The 21651-nt window shown below is 40.4% G+C and overlaps 1 protein-coding gene across 5 annotated transcripts; it reads right to left on the bottom strand.

Annotated features, from left to right (window-relative positions):
• Window positions 1–407: 407 nt before the first annotated feature.
• On the bottom strand, window positions 408–14409 carry fbxl4 (F-box and leucine-rich repeat protein 4). 5 transcript variants are annotated; one of them, XM_085473429.1, is made up of 9 exons: window positions 14260–14409; window positions 11163–11793; window positions 9061–9394; window positions 7663–7907; window positions 7201–7414; window positions 5328–5399; window positions 2693–2817; window positions 2120–2307; window positions 408–1393 (listed from the first exon to the last, which is right to left on the bottom strand). In XM_085473429.1, exons 2-9 carry the CDS (start codon window positions 11657–11659, stop codon window positions 1230–1232), a joined length of 1839 nt encoding a protein of 612 aa, XP_085329555.1. In that variant the 5' UTR covers window positions 11660–11793; window positions 14260–14409; the 3' UTR covers window positions 408–1229. The 5 variants fall into 5 exon arrangements, with proteins under 5 accessions (XP_085329555.1, XP_085329558.1, XP_085329554.1 ...); XM_085473432.1 differs by lacking the exon at window positions 14260–14409 and adding an exon at window positions 14162–14253 and having other exon boundaries at window positions 11163–11606; XM_085473428.1 differs by lacking the exon at window positions 14260–14409 and adding an exon at window positions 14162–14222.
• Window positions 14410–21651: the final 7242 nt, after the last annotated feature.

The following is a 21651-nucleotide window of genomic DNA, read 5'->3' as shown; positions in this document are numbered from 1 at the left end:
ACAAAGGCCTCTAGTTAATAACTACCCCTGTATTTCTTACTTGTTAACACTCGGACTTAATATAGAATATTACTACATTCATCTGAAGTGTCTGATATGTGGTGACACATTAACAGCTGCCCAGGTAATACAGTTGGAAATTCTTTCATATTATCCTAGTAAAAATATTAACTGCTGGACCAAATGCGCCTAACTGAGAGTTGGAGAGGAAAAGATTTTTAGATTTGTTTCATGTCATCTTAAATAAGATCTTCATTACTTCTCTGCGCTTTTATTTCAAAAGAGTCAGTGTGCATATCTTTTGAATTTGATGCCTTTAGGTGTTTTCTGTACTCCTGCAATTTTAGAGCATGTGGAAATGAAAACAATTTTTTTCCCCATTGATGGAAACATGCCATTGCTAAATCTCTAGTGCATGGACATTTAATGATGATCCTGCAGTTTGTAGCAACACATATTAACTTGTGATAGTCTCATTAAAGTAAAAAAATAAAAGAATAACACTAACCACAGTGCATTGCATCTAGTGCAGCTGTTTTCACCTTTAAAGCCCCTTTGAACACAACACCATCCACTATGATTCAATGAAAGTGAGTGAATGGTGATAAACACCACCGGAAAGACCTTCATGTACAAACCAGCCTGTTCATATTCCACAATCAAACAAGGCACTGACCAAGGCCCTGATATGTAGCTAATATTATTATGTGAAGTCCAGTAACAGGTAAGAATGCTTTGTGTTCCATTTGTTTTCCTAAAAAGATGCTTAAAAGAAGTTTTCTCTCAAATGTTGCTTTTTTCACGTGTGATTTCTAGTGGTAAGGCATATTTCCTTGCCGTTTGTTATCTGGCAATACATACTGTAAGTGCTGATTCATATTGTGGGAACATGTGGCAGCTTCACTGCAACAACCCTGATTTAAAAAACAAACAAACAAAACCCCCACCCAAAAATACAAGTGTCTTATGTTGTATAATCCTGCTCCTACAAATCTGTAGTCATTTAGGTTCACTAAATCAGTAAAGCCAGTAAAATCCTCCTCACCCAGTCCAACCGCTTTTTATACTGACCGCTAAAAGAAGATCTCGTCCGTGATACAAGCAGAGGCAGGTCTGCAATCTCCTCCTGCATCTGACCTGCCTCTGAATCACTCTGGGGCAGTATGTGCTGACCAGTACCTCCCTCCACTTGCTACATCTCAGTAGTGGGAAATGAGCCAATGCTGGGGTCACTGAGTGAAGCTTTTCTTGATGGCCACATTGGGGAAGAGGCCAGAGAGCTCCTGGACGATGCGCATGTCTATCTGTGAGCAGAAGGAGACGTCCAGGAGGACAAGCTGAGGACACGACTGGAGGAGTTTCTTCAGTGAGGCGGCGCTCACTGACCGTGTACCTGTCCGGCAGACGTATCACAACAGGGACACGCAGAAGGTGAAAAACACTTCACAAAAAACGCATAAAAAATAAAACAAAACACAGAGCTGTGAAATAAAAACAATGATATTTTTATGTCTGGCTACTTCTTAAAAAGGAAACTGCGTGTGTATTTTCTTTGTAAATGAAGTAAAGTTCCTCTCTGCCTGTTCACACAGATCATAGAGTCCAGACCAAAATCATTTGCACACCTTCCAGCGAGTCAACCACTGAAGCACATCTGAAATAACTAAAGAACTGACACATCAGCATAGCCTGACTAACACTGAAGCTACTGTGCTGTCAAAAACACCAACTTATGCAACTGGAACTAGAGTGTTACTGCTATGGTGTGCTGCTGTAACTTTGCTTACTGAGCACTACTGTATAGCAATATTAAGCTGATTATTTGAGTTTGTGTTCGAGGTTAACTTGAAGGTTTTTTTCACCCCTCAAATGCTACACTGGGAATGGGCCTGCTGTGAATATGATAAGTGAACGATGAGCTAAATCAAAAATGCAGTTGCCCAACTGACAAAGTCTCTTATAAAAAGTTAAGTTGTGGCTATGCTGCTCTGATGGGGAGCTTTATACACCAACGTGATGAAACATAAGTCATGACCGAATAACCACGAACTTGACACTCATTAACAAATGATTAATAAGGCAAACGTTTGTTTCCACATATGTGTGAGGGAGATCTTACCCAGAATGTCGAGATGCCTCAGACAGGGGCAGCTGGCTGCCAGCTCCTCTATGTCTGAGTCGCAGACGGTGCGGTTGGCAGTGAGGAAGAGTTTGCGCAGGCGTGGAAGGCTGCGGGCGAGGTGTTGGAAACATCCCGTACTGCTCTGCAGCGTGGGACACCAGCCCAGGTCCAATTCCTCCAACATCCTGAGCAACAACAGAGCCAACAAGTAAACTGGGGTGACGCAAGGACAAATTTGGATATTCGCAGAGAAACCATGCAGTGTCTCTAATGTGTAAGTGTTTTAACAAAAACAAAGCAATCACAGAGGAAACTAACACCATTTCATGTCCTGGACAATTTTACAACCAAAGATGTTATATGAGAAGAATCCTGAACTGAAAGCTATGAAAACTCCCCACCAAGCAAAAAGATGGTGGCAGGAGCAGAGAGGGGGGAGGAGCTTCCTGAAATCTTATTTTGGGGCAAAATTAGCACTTAAAAAAAAAAAAAGAAGCTGTTATGAATGGTTATTTTGCACATGCCTGGAGTCCGCAGGTGTTATAAACAACAGTAGCTTCAAGTGACTACCTGCACCCTGAGACGAGCTCAGTCAGGCCTCGATCGGTCAGGTTTCTGCAACGCCACAGGTCCAGAGAGCACAGCGAGCGACAGCGAGTGGCCAGCATACTGGCTACAACATCATAGTCTTCGATCTGTAAGTGAGACAGGAGCATTTACTCTCTATACAATATGCAGCATTTGCAGCTCACAAGCAAGTTCCCAGAGGGACATTTGGACGATTCAGACCCGCTTTAATGTGCAAAACCACCCTCGTCGTATGCTGCAGTCGATTCAGATGTTATGATTTGTACACGTCGGTGTGAGCGATGTACGGGCAGAGGTGCTGTGATCTGTGCTCATCTACAACACTGTCACAGTCCCAGGCTTTTAAAAATGTGCCTTTAGGATAACGTAAAGGAAGATGATGCTGTCAGGATGAGTCAGTCAATAGTCTATCTAATATATTCTGAACAAACTTTTGAAATGCTGCGATAATAAAAAGCTGATTAGTGGCATCACCCGGCTTGTGGCTCGTAACCTCGCTTCCTCGAGAGAGCAAAAGAACAAAGCACTAACGCGGAATACTTTCACCGTAAAAAACAAAAACAAAATAGTCTTTCAGGAACTGATTTATGTTTGCGAGGCTGTTATTGTTCTTTGGTGTCAGGTAATGCTGGCCATATTTCATTGTTTCATCCAAAGATGAAAGCAAAGAAATGCAATTTAACAACTAAAAACAGCCCGAGCAGATAACTCAGCTACAAAAATGACAGCAAGAACATTTCTCAGAGTTAGCAGTGATGGATATTTAAACTCTGGCAGAGAGAGTCGCTGCCTTTATGCATTTCTCTTGCCAAATGTTGCATAACTTTATTTCTGATGATGACAGTTATGTCTTGAGAAAGACCACAAGAGGATTTTCTCATGTATTATATCAATATTTCCATCAAAGTCATTCAACTTTTTTTAGGGAGTTAAACACACACAGATGCCCCATCATTATCATCATGATACACTAAACATTTATTAAAATGCCTCATTAATAATTCTAAAAGATGTTAATAATAAAACGTATTGTACTTTAATATCATCATACATATCTGTCCACAACAGTTGCTGTATACCATTCCCCTCATATTCAATGAGCCATCATTAAAGGAGTAACAGGAGAATGACACCGCTCTCACAGAAGTCTACAACTACCAACCAATTATCTTATCTTAGCACAGACTGCACAAAGATTAGCCAGTGACCCCATGCCAACCACCGGCTGTTAGTGAAAAATGTGTATTCCCAGACTGGTTTTCAAGTGGTTGTTGGCGTTTGCTGTCACTGGGTGAAATTGGTACTAAAGAGGTACACGGTGCTGCACTGAAAACTTCTTTGGCCCCCAGCAAGTTGACTGTAGTTTGCACGGAAGAAGCTTAATGTCACTGCTGTCTAAACATGGAGCAGTAGTGAAACTTGGTTTTGGTCTTAAGACGCACGTTTTTCCAGATCTCATTAGCGTTCTATGATTAGCGTTTGCAAATGGGTGTCTTCCATGCAAACACTAAGGTGAGCAATCGCAAAGAGTGCATGGTCAGCACCCTCTTTGCATCTGAATTCACTTGGCAACAGCCAGAAACCTCCAGTAATCACTCACTAACCAGTCAGGGTATACATATTTATCACTAGCCACTAGAGTATCCTAAATGGTGGCCAAATGGTGTCTAGGCCTGTGTGACTACAGCATTATGCAACAGTCACACTAAGAAAAACGGTGGTTGAGGTATGACCAAAATGATTGTGACCTTGTGCAATGACCTTGCAATCCTGTCACAGACAGGGACCAGGTCTTGACCACTCCCAGTCAGTTGCCATCTTCAAAGAGACTTTGGCGTGGCAAGATGGTGATAAGAGTGATTTGCCTATCAGTCTGTCAGCTGTGCTGTCAGCTTACTACTGAACTGGGTCAAGTTGGCAATTACATGCAATCATTTTGTGTTAATACAGTGATTAACTTGTGACAAACTGTCAACAATTGCAAATGTGTTGCAGTGTACATACTCAGAAATCAATATTAACTACTTACAGAGTCGAGCGAGAACCTCAGAAATTCAACAGAAGCAATTCCTCCAAAAATAGAGACCTTGCTGCTTCAGGACAGCGATTTAACTGCAATGTGATATACTGTAGGTGCTTAGCAAACCTTGACTTTATGTAGGAATATAACCAGAACGCACACAATTGGCCACCAGCTGACTGGCTCACACGCTGACTGCATTTTCAAACTGTTTGTGTTCATAAATTAAACATCATTTACTTGAAACCTTCACTAATCAGAGTGATTCCAGTGAGTTTGAATCAGGCCACCATTGTTTGCAGACAGGATGCCTTCCATCAGACAACCTGTGCGATCGCACAAGTGGGTACTGCAACTACTTGTAATCAGTTTTTAATGCAAAAAAACATTAAATTCAATTATATAAGCACAGATTTTTCCCAGTTACGATAAGATTGCTGTCCTACTTTTACTCCAGTGTGACTAAGCCATTTGCCAGGGATCACAGGGCTCTCTTTCATCTTCCTATCTGGCATCTTTTAGACAAGCTTCCAAAATGAAAGGTAATAGTTAAGATTGTAGCTTTCTTTGAAACTTCATATGTGTGCACATTCTCACCCTCACACAGCTCCCCAGGTTGAGGTGTCTTAGCTCTATGCAGAAAGTCAGAATGCTTAAGATGGCTGTTTGCTGTGGAGGAAAGGAGAGACGGAGACAGAGGTGCACAGGTGAAAACCAGGTAGGTAGAAGGAGCAAAAGAGATTTAAAACACCGGTAGCATCTTACCTGAGTGTAAATCTATATATAAGATAATTTAAAACAACATAGGTTTTAGTAGCAGTAACAAATCCAGTCATGTCACCTAAAGTTCCCGTTTAAGTAACTTCCTGTCTGTTACCTGGCACACCCAGCACTTTCAGGATTAAAAGGTTTTTAATAAAGCACAGGAAACAATTTTTCCACCTCCTTGTGGAGTGAAAAAAGTGAAAACGGAGGCCTCTCGAGCAGCACTACAACTAGTATATGGAGATATCAGAATTCAGTGCTGCAACTGCCAACACATGCACCTCAGCGGTAGGAGAATGTGTCAGACATGAAAGTGAAAGCCTCTTGTCTGCGTGTGCGCGCGTGTGCTCGACTCGGTGTAAGGCATTTTTATAAGTGCCTCTCTCCCGTAAGCTAGCCATTTAATTAGAGCAGTGACAAGGTAATGACAGCTGAGATGTCAGGGCCTCAAACAGACACACGGCTCGCTCTGTCTGTCCGGGTGTAAACAACCTGCAGCACGCTGCCTGGCTCCACCGCAGAAACTCTACACTGTCTGTTGCCCACAACGTCACTCTGAAACATGACAAACACTAGAGAAACGCTGAGGTGCACCACCAAAACAAGGCACAGTGATATTACACATCAGACATGCCTGAGCTTGAATACATGCGATGTATATTCAACACCCTGTAGAATCAGAGTTTACTCAGTTCATCTTAAATCTTTCTTAAGGAGAAATCATTAGTTTTTACATTAAATGCACATTTTTGGGAAGTTTTGTTCAAACCTATACTATATGCATGTTTCAAGTGAAACAAAGGAGGTCATCAGATGATTAACTAAACACGAAAAAAATAAGATTAAAACATCTTTAAAACAAAATGATGATCTTTTTTTTTATATTAGTTCAGTTACACAGGTGGACCTCAGACTTTATAAATGAGGAAAATGTGGTTTTAATTGCTTACAGATCCCCTATCACAGAAAAGTCATAAGTCATCAGTATGTTAATGCTGTAAAACCTGAGTTTCTGAAAGGGGGGAGGAGGCCAGTGGAGGCTGTTGGTAACAGTTCATGTGGCCTAGCAATGAAAGAGGTTATGACATGAGCTAAATCGGTTTGCACCAAGGCTTAATGTAAGATAAAGGATTCGTTTGAACTGTGAATCATGCAAAACTACTCTAATACAGTCCAAGAATAAAAGTACAGAGTTGGCGATGAGCAGGTCCCCTTTAAGAAGATAAAAGCTGCCTCTGGCTGCTCTTTTATCTCAAGGGGTCGGCACAGTGGGCAGCTCCTCATGTTTGATTTGCCAGACGCCCTTTCTGATGCAAACCCAAAAGGCATTTTCTGCTTTATTAGATACAATTGATCAAATTCTGTTGCTTGAATATCAGGAAAAGTGACTAAATTCTCTGACCTTTCCACCGTGTGGAATCTACCTCTTGAAAATCTCTGACATTCTATATATTCAAAATACGAAAGATAATTCATTTTTTAAAAATCTTTTTGTAATTTTTTTATAACAGCTCAGCATCAATGGTGAATAAAACATTATATACATTTAGAAAAAGGAGCAGTCTGCAAATTATAAACAGCCAGGGTATCGGATATATCATTAACCAAACAACAATTTGACCTGCTCTATATTTAAACAAGACAGATCGAAGTCCACGCGAATCACTCTGATTAGTTTCGCAGAGACACTGTTTGCAGCGCATACCTCTATCTTTGTTCGGTAAAGCACCAGCCTGCGGAGGCGTGTAAGTTTTGAGATGTGCGTGAAGGCCTGTGGGGGGAGACGATCACAGGAGGACAGGTTGAGCTCCTGGAGTCCAGGACAAGTCTGGGAGATGACCTCGAGACAGGCTTCGTTCAGGAAGTGGCAGCATGACATTTCCAGGCAGACCAGGCTGGGACCACAGGCCTTCATGAAACTAAGGCGGGAGATTGAGAGAAATGAGTGACAAGAGGCCAAAAACAAAAACGAACAAAAAAGCCATCAATTCCCCAGTAGTCCTTCATCCTCTTCTTAATTTATTTTTCAATCAGTTACAGAAGAATGTGTAAACTGATTTTCTTTGTTTCAGTATGCTCCTCCTTGAAAAAGTGCTTTTACTTCTATTGCTACTTTCCAAGGTCATTTCCCTGTTTGCTGCCATTCGTGGCCCGCTGATAGTCTGACCTGCTGAAGCCCGTCAGGGTAAGGGCTCCACGGTTGCCGGTCCAGGACAGGTTGAGCCTCTGGAGGAGGGTGCAGCGGCTCTGCAGGTGTCCCAGGGAGGCGTCAGTCAGCCGGGCCCAGTAAGGCTGCAGACTCAGCTGGGTGTACTGTAGCGGGTCACAGCAGTGCTGGTGCAGCAGCTTACAGCTCTGGGCCAGACGGCAGAGGTCTGGCAGGGTCAGGTGGCTCAGTATCAGCTGGATGAGCTGTGGACGGGAGTCGGGGGAGAGGGGTTAAGATAGGAGACGAGGAGAGGAGAGGAGAGGAGAGGAGAAATGGTAAGATACGAGGAGGGTGAGAGACAAGACATGTTTGGTCTTGTAAGAAAACATAAGCAGAAAATAACACATAATAGAGAACATTAAAGAATAGTGGAACCTAGCAGAGAAGAGAAAATAGTTCAGTGTAGAGTGGAGAATGTTAATTGCGTCCCCTCTGTCAGGCAGATCTAAATAGTGGTTATCTGGGAGACACAGCACCGATAGCAGGATCAGCGGTGAGCCGGCTTGTTTTGCACCGCATTCGTGTGTCTCTCAAAGAGAAAGAATGGTTGTGCGTGTGTGTGTCACAGTGGATTAACAATACACTGTGTTCAAGCTGGTATCAGCTGACAGATAATAGCTATATTGTGTTTCTGAAACAAACACACAGCGGTTGTGAAGACTGCTGTTAATGGCAGTGGTTTGGATAGGAGATAAGAGAACAACTATCAAGAGTACTGCTGGTGTTTTGAAGCTCGCCTCAGACAACATGATACATCTGTATGGCATGAAAATGACTGTCTGTGAGTGCGAGATCAAGAAAGTGCCAGAATGGTTCAACCCGCAGTGTTCGTGTGTGACACGTTTTTTTTATTTTTTACAACAACAACAAAAAAGTGCACGTGTGCACACATGCTGAGCACATATAATAAGGAAAAAACTTGATGTGCATAAGGAAAGCTTTAAAACACTTCAAATAATCAGCGTTGCAAATGTTTTGTGTGCAGAGAAATGACTGCAGCACCTTCAACCTATATGTAAGACTAGTGCATGCGACTGGAACATCTTCAAAAAAGAAATTTTAGATATTGCAACTTTCAGGCAGTAATTGTAGAAGTAATGAGGGCGGCAGCTGAGGAGTCAGGTTGGATCTCTGTGCTTGTCAAAATAGGAAGAGTGTGATAGGGAATGGTTAAACCTAATATTTATTAAAGAGGTACTGATCGAAAATACTCCTGTCTGTACCACTAAGCAAACAAGATCACATCTGAAAAATAAAATTTAAAAATGCAGTTTTATTTCATTGTGCGTATCTAAACTTTCAACCCAGGCTTGGATGACGCAAGCCTTCTGATTTGTTATTAAGGACTGTAATCACCTCATATGGCAGTTTGTCAAAGTAGCCATTTCCTGTCCTCTGGTGCTTGCCATCTCCTTGCCTGAAAGGACCTCCCACATCAGACAGCTCCTCTTCGCTGTCGCTCAGGTCACTGATGTCGATGATGGGCATTTTATAGAGAGCCAGCATAGGCCTCTCTTTTACCCCACGCAGGATAACAGCATCCAGTTCGGTGTAATAGTCCAGCAAAGAGCTGTTCACCTCTAGACGCAACAGGTTGGTTGGGAAGCCGATATGCTTTATTTTAGGGGAAAACTGGCGAGCCTGTGGAGTCAGCACCTTGGTGGGCTCACCAGACCACAACACCTCCCACCTGGACAACACAAAACATGTGCAAATATAAAAATAACATTCTTTAACCTATATAATGCTATTAAGACTACTTTGCACTACTCTAGGTACTCGTTGAAAGCAGCAGGAAAATACAGTCCTAACAATGTTCTTAAGCCTGTGTGTGGCATTGTGCACAACAGTGTTTGCCTCTTTATCTTAACATATTTCTAATAAGCAGAGACAGACGGATTTGCCCATATATGTTGTCGGATATGCCCCCATATGAAAACTGTCTTTATTACAGTAAAAAAAATTTTTTTAAAGCTGTGCGGTGTAACTTGTAAATTATGTTTTTACATAGCTTAGCAAGCAGAGCAGTTTTCCCTCTGTTGTTTGCAGTACTATCAGTACTTTATGCAACACATGTTCACAGGTTGTGAAACACATTGGAAAGTTACTAAATAACAACCCCATCATTGTCTGTTTTCAATATAAATCAAACATACAAATCAGGCATTTATAGTATTCTAAAGACTAATGATATAGTGATATCAAAACTTTACACTCTCTAAAAATCTGTATCAGGTCCAAAACTCCAGTGTTGATAAGATAAGATAAGATAAGATAAGATAGAACTTTATTAATCCCTCGGGTGGGTTCCTCTGGGAAATACAGAGACAAATATAAATAAAATATACAAAGGGGATAAATAGAATAAATAGGAATAAAAATAGAAATACAAGTGAATTGCACATTTCAAGTATTGAGGTCTATTGCACCATTGACTATTTACAAAAAGTATTGCACAAGGTATTGTACAGTGAGGTGAAGAGGCACTACAGCTTAGTTGTTCCCCCCTCCTCCTTTGTCCTCCTGATCATGCACTCTTAAATAGTGGGACTACTTTGAATGGCTTTTAGCAGCTGACCACATCCATATTCCATCAGAATTGTATACCCTGACTTCTGTCTCACTTCTTTTTTTGCTGGCTCCCTGTGTGTCTCAGTGGACATACAAATAATCCTTACAAGCCAGAGGTTGAGGCTTCAGAGTAAAAGCTGATACTCTGCTCTCTATGGTGTCAATGACAATGTACCCCATTTAGTAATCTTTGCTCTACACGTTTTTAAAAAAAATGTTTTCAATGAAAGGGGCAGCCAATCAGAGGAAAGCAGGCTTGTGGGGGAGGGGATTCTATGACTTGTTTCGGACAGTAATGAACTGAGACACTGCACCAAGAGCAGGACCAAGGCAACATAAGGCAACACCTAACACGAGGCAGTAAACACCAAGCTAAAGCTGTAAAAAGTGAATAAAGATCCAGGCAAATCTTAAGACTTTATACAATTTTATCAGTTTAGTTTTTTCTAATCAAGGTAGCCTAAATCATTTATCTGCATGCAAACATGGCTAAATATGATTCAGTGCTCTCCTATACATAATACTGCGTCTTCAAGTCGGAACTAAGAAATTAAAAAAAGCTCAGTCTCTGCATATATGCAGCTCCACTGTGCAGTGTGACTCCCTTGACAATTAGCAGTTAGTGCTATAGCAGGTAGATTGTTGAAGAAATCATCTAATCATCTAATCTTCGTGATAAAGAATTGTAATAAGCTAATCCCATTGCATCCTCTGCCAGGTTTCTGGTAGTTTTCTGGTGGAAATTCTGGCCAAGCAGTACTTTACTCCATGAAATGCCAACTGGATTTTATCCAAACACTGAAGCCTTGTTATGTAATCGAAAACTGTGCAATTTACTGGTATTGTAAAGTTTTAGAAATGGCATAGTGTGGAGGAACTATTGTTACCTGACATCAGTAGGCGGATTCTGGGTGAAAGGATTATGAGAGCAGGCCAGGATCTGGACGATGGCTCCAGGGTAATAGGTCTCAAACACCTCCACTGCTGTCGGGTAGACGGGCTCCTCAAAGCCTAGCTCAATGTAATCCTTACTGTAGAAGCCTTTAGGAGTGCGACGAAAAGGCAGCGGAGCACTGGCACACTGTTCCCACCACGTCCCATAAGTTCTGAATACAGCTGTCTGGGTGAAGTCCCCTGAGCTGGGGTAGACGTTAGGCACCCCTGCCAGGTTCCACATGGTGTAAGACATGCTATTCTCACTGCCATAGTGGGAGCTGAAGTCCAAAACCTCTTTGGCGTACTGCTCCACCTCCACACTGACTGGCAGTACCGCTCTCTGGCCAGATTCCACAGCCCGTCGACTGGTCAGAGCCTCGCCTCGAGTTCCACTCCTGGAGCGCCGCCGCAGACAGATATAGTAAAACATGCTCAACAGGGTTAACATAGGGAACTCTGGGACTGATGGGGGCAGTGGGGAGAAACGGAGTAGGAGGATAACCCTCCACCTACGGGTAGAACATTATCTCAAGCGCTGGGGATGAACAAAGCGCAGGCTAGAAGGCTGGCTGCATGCATGACCTGTGGGTTAGGCAGAGACAAACAAGAGTGAGAAGAGCAAGACAGCAGGTCTAAGACACCACAGAGGGACCAATTTCTGCTTGGTCCCGATATAAACTTGATCATTTTGGATATCTGAATCCTAAATTTAAATGAAAATAGCAAGAAGCAAAAATACATTTTTGGCTGAATATAAATTGAAGGATTGTAAAACCAAAACAAAACAAAAAAACGTTCCATGTGGAGAAAGCGCTACTTTATGTTGTGCATGATTATACTAATAAATAATCAATACATTCAATACATTTCTTTGGGGTTGTCATAAAAAAAGACCTGCTTTCAACATAAGGTTTTTACATAACAGGACAAAAGATAAAATCATCCACCCTGTAGCAGGTCTTAAAATCAGATAAATGCAAGGTCAGGAGAACAACATCACATGACATATGACGCATCCCTACTCATTTAACAAAAATTAAGCCAAAAATACAGAAGCAGTGTGTGAAAGACTAAGCACATGCCTGGTTTCAGCAGCTTTTAGAGCCCTAATCATCACCCATCCACCGCCATGCATTACTGGCAAATATCTCCATATTAGCTTGTCTGTTTAAAGGACACTGTTCTAGAAGTCTTGTGCTTTGTTCAGATGTAACTTTGCAAATCTAAGCTGAGCTGCCATGTGTTGTTTTTTTTTTTTTTAGAAAGAAGAGATTTTCTCCTGAAATCCTTCTAAACAAGCCATACTTCTTCCAATTGTACCATCAAGCACAGTCTGACCTTGGGATGCATCTGCTGGGAGATACACTCCAGGGAAAATTGGCAACGGTCTTCAATGTTTTTGCACTTTTTTTTCCCCACTTAGAATGATAGACTTCAAATTGTTTGGAAATGGTCTTTTAACCCTTCCCAGATTGATGGACAGCAACAGTTGTTTCTCCAAGCTCACTGCTGATGTATTTCCTCTCTAGCATTGTGTTAACACATACCTGGCTTGTCCGTACCAGTAACCTCCCAGAGCTTCTGCTTTTTCATTTGTTAAACAAATAATGATGTTGTGCAATATGTAAAATGTTGTTGGTTATCTGAGGTTATATTTGTTTAAAAGGTAAGACTTACTAAGAACCATGTTTTGCAATTTGTGCTGATATAAAAAATTACGTTAATTAAAAGACAGGCAGCTTCTTCTTACCATGACTATACATGTATACTTACTTTTACATTTTGATGCTTTCTTGTAGACAAATGATTCATTTTTACACATTGACAAATTACAGCAAGAAGCTGGATCTAATTTCTAGCGATTTCTTCACTATTTTAACCACTTTGACACTTTCTGAGAAGAAGACTTGCTTATTTAATGAATACTTATTCTGCAAACAAACCAAGCACTTCTGCAGCTGCCAATCTTCGAAAGGTATAGCCTTGTACCGCTGCTTGCGTGTGGCATTTCTTCATAACTACATGCGGTAGTTTGTGGTTAAATGAAACACGGCAAGACATTTATCAAACCAAAATGCAAACTGTAGAGGTTAAATCCATGTTAACGCTTGACACCATCAGAAATCGCTAGCACTGACTACAATATTCAGGTTTCAAGACATCCTGGTACTTAATGGTGCCTGGTAGCCACAAATCAAGAGTGGCTACATGATACCAGAAACTTCTGGGTCTGGTGCCTGACACTCCTGCCTCACAGGTTTTCAGTATCACAGATTGACCCAGCTGTAGGCTGCAGTGAGCAGTACACGTTTGCCAGGGACATCCTGTGCTTATGTGTAAACAAACAAGTAGCCCTACAAGCAATAACAGGACACGAGTCCCCACCAACCCTATATTAACCGCCTTTAACATTAAAAAACAATTACATAAAAGCCAGTGATGTTTAGACAACAACCACGTTTTGATAAAACTAAAATATTAGCTTTAACTGTACACATGAAATACTAATAATACTGTAAAAAAAATACTACAGTTCTGACAATAATGTGGCCTTATTAATACTGTACGGGAAGAGAAAAGGAAGTGTAGCGTTTTCTGTCTTGCCAATGTAACCTTTGATATTTCATTGTGCATTTGAAGCTAGCTAAACTAGCCCTCCAACCTTGCTACCTTTGAAGGCATTTCGACATTACATTAGGTAAACGAATTCTGACATACGTAAGCGTACTTTAAGCCAGCTGCCAGGAAGAAACTGTCTTTTCCCAAGTCCTTGTTCAATAAACTGAGCAGTCTCCCACAGCTAGTGCTGTCAGTGTTAGCTAACGATAAATAGTTAGTGTTAGGTAGGCAGCTAGCTAGCAGACACAGGCTGAGCTGTCAAAACATGAACTGTTAGCTTCCGTAATGGTTGCTGTGCAAAAACCGAGCGATCAAAGAGGACAAAATTTACAGTGAACGTAGATCAATGAATCCACTGACGAGGAAAAACTCTCTTCCTTCCATAGCCGTTCACAAAGATTTCAACAATCAAACATTCTTGACGTTTACCTTGTGTTGCCTTCAAGTAACAGTCGGCCAATGCATTAACTCAGAGAGCGCACAGCACAGTCAGCGACATAATCTGGGTAACCCTTCATCTTTGTGTGTTTTAAGTATTAGAGAAGTATCAGTATTATTACTACCACTACACGAGTTATTTCTACAAAACACGATGCACTGGGGCGAGGCTCCAGGGGGAAAGTAATGCAATTTGGAAGACTGCTGCTTTTTTCTCTTTATCATTGCACCAGTGCGGCACTAAATAATTGACTGTGTTCAAATGTCGTGAACAAATGCGAAACATGGCCAATTTTGACTGTTTTTGTCAAAACGTGTGATTAAACAGGACGCGGAAACCTAAAAAAAATAGAAGTTACGTATGAACTTTAAATGTCACACTTTAAATGTACAACAAATTATCAACATCCGGTCGGCTTCTTTTAAAGCAAAGGATTATGGGAAAAGTAGTTCTTTGGTTTAAAACAGACACTCAAAACATTCACCCCAGTTTCATGGTTTTTAATACATTTATAGATAATCCAGCGTAATGTGTATTAAAACATACCATTAAAAGAATGGAGGAGTATAATAAGATTTCATTCTGTTTCAAGGCCATTCACAAACAACATAGATGTACACTATATACACACACACAAAAATAAAAGGTAGAGTTCGGTCAGCAATGGTGAAAATAATTCTTCAGCTTATTAAACCTTGGAGATAAAAAAAATTAAAACAACTGAAAAAGATTTTTTTTTTTTAAATAAAACACACACCAAAGGAGAACCAGTCATGTAAACAAAGAAAGATATGAGGTATAAGGTAAGAGCTAATTAAACAACAAGGACCAAGATAAAAATGTATTCAACCTTTTAGACATATTTCAGCGTCCTAAAATACTAACGTAATGTAAGAAAACAGTCAAAGAGGGAGTACAGCCTTTCGCTCAAACACAAGAAAACACAAGCAAACGTGAATAATAACTCTTTCTCGTTGAAGGACCCATTTATTGGCAGGTGTTTGAGCAAAGGGGGCCAGAGGAGTTTAGGGAACACTGCTTGTTGCTCTGCTGCATCCAGAATATTGTTCCGCCATTGGGGCGTGTGGCAGTGGTGGCAAGGGGTTCAGTACTGGGAATGAGGTCACCCTGTACTGTCCTATTGACAGCAGGAAGTGGTGCAGCACCACAGCAAAGAATGCGATGTCTCTGCGCGCTGACTCTTCTCCTGGTCCCGTCAGGATGTGATTCAAGCCTCTTTGGACAGTGATGTTTCCAAGAAGTTCATTACTCTTGGCAGTATTAGTGCTTAGAGAGTAATGGAGCAGATTGATTTCTGATTTGCTCAATTGGAGCAGAAATGAGCTTAGTCATTTCTGCTCTGATGGAGCATGTGAAAATAGCAGTGGAGAGCTGGTCTGCTTTAGCTAGGACTACTTAGAAAGCCATTTTACTGAACTGCTTGGGGAGAAGTGCTTAAAGGTGGCAACCAGGAACCTTCATCATCACTATCATCACCACCAAAAATCTCCTGCTGGTGCTTTCTCTTTCTCCTGGAGCACTCTTGATCCTGCCGGGTGGTCTTGTAATTTAAAAGCACTTGAAAGCACCCGTGAAACTTTTAAAAATAAATAAATTAAAGGTACGGGAAAACATTTCTATAAACCTTTAAACATTTTGCCAATTTTCTCACATCTTCTCTTGGTTTTGTAATGCCACTTTATTTTTTAACAAGTAGCTGGTAATGTAGACATGGTGTACTCAAAAGGAAACAAAAAATAAAAAGCTAGCATGCCCACTGCATTTTCAAGAGTCGTAACTCTAATGAATGTACGCTACAATTTGTACAAATACTGAATATTATCTTTTGGGGCTGCCAGTCAAACTGAATGTTTTTCACATGCTAAAAGTCTCTTGTCTACAAAAGAGAAGTCTGTCCTCCACCATCTCCTCATCACCTAAACTCTTCAACGATAACAGACAGCAAACTTCAGCTGCACAGTTTGTTATGCAACAAAATCCATCAAGTGATCACAAAAAAAGAAAGAAAACTCGGTGTTTGCTGCTTGCTGTAGCGTCCTCATGGCAGTAAGTTTTTGGACTGCTTCAAGTGAAGTGTCCAGGAAGGACAAGTGATTTTCAAAAAAGAAAAAAAAGATGGTGCATGAGATGATGAAAGCGTCATGTCGAAGAAAAAGATGAAAATGTTTTCGCATTGCTTGGCAAACACTCCAAAGGCTATAAATACAAAGAAGAGTGAAGTCACAGTGGTGCTCTACAAAGGTTAAAGCAATTTGTGCTGAGCTATTGGTGGTTTAAGAAGTGTTTTATTTTTCCTGGGCACAAAAGCACACAGATCACACGTTTCATAAATCTGAAACTCAGCCATCTTCTTCAACTCGTGAAGCCCTCCTGCTGTAGATCGTTTGCTGGTTTTAAAACCAGCGGAGTAATAGACAAACAGTGATGTTGAGGGAAAAAAGCAAAAAACAAAACATATTCGCAGTTTGAAGACTCTTGATGGAAATCTGTAATAGACATCGAGGTTGAAATTATTGCTTCGTTATTGCATTAATATTAACTATGGGGAAATACATTACATAAAACCTAAAATAAATGTAGGTGCAACATTTTATGTTTGGTTTATGTAAGCGGACAGACACTTAAAAAAATCATGTAACTTCAACCAGAACCAAAGGCCACAGGCACAAGACCCAAAACTGCTAAAAAAAAACCCTCTAAAATTAGTTGCTTCTGATGTTCTTTCCTTCCCTATCTTCTATCTTATCCTATGCATTGCTTTGAAGAGTTACTTTCCTCCTGTATATTTGCTTCCTTTGATTTCACTCATTGGTTTCACCTGTGGTCTTTCTGCAAGTGCCTTGCTTTACTGCAAATTTTTCTATCAATCCAATAACAAGGGTCAGTATTGCAGATTCCAATACCAATACTTATACTATAGAGGCAGCTTATACAGGAGACAGCAGCATGATTTATGAGCTGAGTCAACATCAATTTGCAAATTATGAACACATTTTAATGACCACTAAATCACTGTGATTTTTACTTTGCACAATAATTAGTTGATAAAACAAATCACATCTTTCAGCTTTTCATGTATTTGGAAACTGGGTCTTTTGGAGAGCTGGAATGCAGCAGAGATGCAGTGTTCATCTCTAAAGCACTTTGGGTCAGCTTCTGTTGTTTAAATGTGCTATAGGCTATAAATAAAAAAGACACGGCAGTCACACAAAGGTTCAGTTGTTTATTATAGTGCAGGTTTAAGGCACATTTTTTCACTTCCAAAATAAAGTATACTAAAACAACCTCACACAATTCAGTGGGTTACAAACTGAGCTTAGGTGATAATGACAAAGTATCGATCCTATCGTGCTTGTACCAGTTTTGGTATCGATATTATCAATATTTGGATCGATCCACCCACCTCTACATTCTATCCTGTGTGTACATGGTCTGCCTGTGTCTGTAAATGGCCTGTATTTATATAGACGTAGTGTCTCCACGTCTGTAGTGGGATCATCTCTTTGCTCTTCATTTGGCTACCTCTCAGTTCTTGTGCTGCTTTTGGGAACTCTCTTTTGGACTTTGGGTACAATGTTTTTTGGGTCACCCCCAAAAAACATTTTAATTTATTGTCTCTGCTTGTCCCTGCTTCCTGCATTTGGTTGCTCTCTTGTACATTGCTACCTTGATATTGCACATAAGAGAACATGTATTAATCATATTGAGACCATGACAGAATTCAGTGTTTGGCATCACCTCTCATAAAACTTTAGTGATATTCCAAAATACACGCACACTCTCCACCCTGTATCCCCTGATAATTAAGAGCCTAATAGATCTTGCGTATGATGGCGGTCGCACTTTGGCTGGCATTTTGCATCGTTGAATGACTTGTCCAGTTGCTCAGTCTCTGCAGCACACCGAGGCTCTATTGTCAAAACCAAAAGACCAGAGTGCCTCGACACACCCGCAGGCGACCAATCATGAGTCCAGCTCTCATTAGCAGGCATCCATTGTGGGTGACAAGTGGAGATAATTACCTTTGACCACAAGAGCTCTCTTGTTCTCTCCCTCTGTCATAGAGACTCTGTCATAGAGTGTTATAGAGACTTTACAGATAAAAATATACCCCATCCTGCTAAATCTGTCACTTTTTTGTAAAAATAGGAGACTTGTCTATGGCTTGCAAGAAAGGTCCTTTGATTGTGATACTAATAGTTCTTGACCGTGATGAACAATTTCACTTTGACATCACTGCATTATATCTGCTGATGCTTGAACATGTTACTACAAGATCAGATTAACTTTCACAGCATGACATGTTTCTTAGCAAATCCTGTACTGGGTTTTCATCACTTTATCTTGATTGATCTCTGTCTAAAAGAAGACTGTAACACAGAAGCACATCAGAGACAAGGATGCAAACCCCCCCACTCACCCCCCCACACACACACACACACACACACACACACACACACACACACACACACACACACATATATAAAGACTACCCAGCCAGATTTAGAGTTAACAAGAAAGGATGATGTGAATAGGGGGCTACTGGGCATGCTCTGTGATTGACAGGCCAAGCTGCTGTCAGCTCCTCCAGGCAAGCATCAGCGAGCAGCAGTCCTGCTACTGTCAGAGCTCTGTTCTGGTCCACTGTGCCACACATACATATGCACATGGCCGAGCACCCACAAATGCAAATCAGGTTGGACACACACACACACACACACACACACACACACACACACACACACACACACACACACACACACACACACACACAATCTATTATTTTCCCTTGTGTCACTCACACGCACATCCATGCACTGATACACTTTCTGTCCCTCTGCTGTGCCCCAGCTGTCAAAAGCCAGTTAAATAACGAGAGTGCTGCTCTCCTGCCTCTTTGCATAGAAGAAGAGAAGCTGGTTATTGCTTGTATGGAACAGAGTATGTGTGTGTTTCTTCCCAGCTGCAGTGTGGTCACCCCACATGGGGAACTGTCTCATGAGGCTGTAAGAGTAACCGAGCATGCCTGCTCATCCCTGTTTAGATTGGATACAGGGAGAAGCGGCCTTGCACTGTGGCTAACCTCTTATTTTTAATTCACTTCCCTGGAATGAAATGTAATATTGTGCACTCTGGGACTAATCCTAGAGTAAGGCAGTCGTAGAAGTTTGATTTATAAACGGATCACAAGTTACAGCATCATTTGCATCAGAAAGATCTGTTTTTGTGCCATGAGCTCTAGATGGCTGGACATGTATCACTTGTATATATTTAATCGACAGGTCAACATGTTTCAGGCATTACAGCCGGGAAAATGGTGTGGCTGAAGGACTGTGGAAACTGAGAAGCTGTATAGGATTGACAAGAGAAAGCAAGGTGCAGTGCAGTCGTTAGCAGGTTAAGATTTACATTGCTGTTAGTTGATATAGAGGTGGTGGCAGATTTGAGCGCAAACTAAACATGGAAATACCAGAAATTTAAAAAAAAGTGTCTTCCACTTTATATTGCAGTAACTGGTCACAATGTTGCTCTGAATGAAAAACTAATGTGAGCATGTTAACAGGTTAATGAGGTGTGGTTTAATGTGTGCAACTAATCTGATGATGGTTCTAGATGAATAGTTAAACACAGTTTGTCCTGCTACTCACATGGTTGTGTGTGTCATGGCGCAGTCCATCCCATAATAAGATGGGTGTAGCCATCAGGACATCATGGTGAATGTGATTGGTGGTTCTTACAGAAAAAATTCCAGGGACGCTACAATCTCATGTGGCGTGACTTGTCAGTCACAATGTTGGCCAGCTTTACTGTTCTTTTGACTCTAATATGGACCATAATTAACAACATGGACATGAATGTTTAATTCATTAGGACTTGAGTTTGCATAGAGCCTATGGTCTGTTTTACTCTATTTTACTTATTACTATTGAATTAAATGGAATTTCAATGCATTTTATCTGAAATTACAATTAAATTATATTTACTTACAAATGCTTATCCATAGATACTCAATAATAGTAGAAGTAATAATAATAATATAATTATAAGAGGTATTATAACAGGAAAAGAGATAATTATACGGTAATAGATTTTAAATGGTGTGTAACTTCAAGTATTTTATAAGAAACAAGAAAAAAATGATATTGTAAGTAATTTTAAGTAATCAGATTTTTATACATATTATCAGAGTACAACTGAATAGTGAAGAATCCGTCATGCACACCAAAAGAAGGTATAATTATTTAATAAGATTGGAAGTTAAGCTACTTCGTAATTAAGCCTACGGCCCTGTATGTACTGCACATTTACAGTGTAGGTTGGAGAAGTATTATTTTTGTGCTAAAATACATGGAAGTTTCTCACTACTTAAAATTACTCACAGTATAAATAAATCTTCTTCCTTGTAAAGTATCTTACGTTACACACTACTTACCATTTTTACAGTGTAGTCTGTTTCTTCTCTAAAATACCTGACATTACTCAAAGTAGCATAAAGTATAATTGTTTCTTCTTTGTTGTAAAAATGTGAAATTATACCCCTTTATGCTAGTGTATAGGTATTTTAAGCTAAATTAATAACATCTTAATTCTAGCAGAATTACACCCTTGCTGGGAGCCATAAAGTGCTACCAAATGATAAATAGTTTACAGTGTCGTTAAAATACATTGAAATTTGCAATGCATTTTTTGTTTGTTTTTAATTCTTTTCCTGTGCTTAAGTTTTAATCTGGTAAAAAATTATAACACCTTCTGTCAAGTACTGATTGACAGTAATAGTAATTACATGAAATTTTAACTGTGTTTTATTTATACATGACATGATAAAGCTTCAAGCATACTAAAGTATGTTTAATAACAATTTAGTCAACTCCATTAAGAGTCCATTATGACAAAGAACTTAGAGAAATCTAAATCTATGTCACAGGATGTAACCATATGATTTGAGATTTTAGATGATATTAATCATCAGTCACTCCGCCCCCTCACACAGCTACACCCATAGATTTTTCTGTTGCCTTGAGGCCACACACAGGTATAAAACTCCAAGACAAATCTAATTTCCCTGTTTCAGTCATTAGATGAAATATTTTAATATATTCTATCCACCTTGGTTTTCTTGTTACTTATCCAGACTTTCATCCTACAAGAGAGCGCAGTTTCTGAATAATCATACTGATATTTCATTCAGTAAGCACCAACGCTGTGTGTGAGTTAGGCTCTGAGTTGATGAAACCCACTTAACAGCCTGTCAAACCTGATTGTGGGATCCATTCACCCTCGCTGCCCTTGTCACCACCATCCACTGGAGCAAACCAGTTTATTAAGTTTCCTTTCTTCCTTTTAGACACTAAAACGCGCGT

Source organism: Copadichromis virginalis, linkage group LG11 (genome assembly GCF_057382275.1).
Source record: "Copadichromis virginalis isolate Kocher_CV1m ecotype Utaka linkage group LG11, C_Virginalis_male_GT1.1, whole genome shotgun sequence".
NCBI classification, from domain to species: domain Eukaryota; kingdom Metazoa; phylum Chordata; class Actinopteri; order Cichliformes; family Cichlidae; genus Copadichromis; species Copadichromis virginalis.
This window is presented reverse-complemented; position numbering and strand designations above follow the sequence as displayed.

Excerpts from the sequence above, each read along its gene's own strand:
- fbxl4 (XM_085473429.1), bottom strand. The coding sequence starts at position 11,659 with ATGTTAACCCTGTTGAGCATGTTTTACTATATCTGTCTGCGGCGGCGC. Across the intron at positions 7,415-7,662 it reads ACCCTGACGGGCTTCAGCAG|TTTCATGAAGGCCTGTGGTC; the intron begins GTCAGACTATCA and ends CTCCCGCCTTAG. Across the intron at positions 2,308-2,692 it reads GAGCTCGTCTCAGGGTGCAG|GATGTTGGAGGAATTGGACC; the intron begins GTAGTCACTTGA and ends GTTGTTGCTCAG.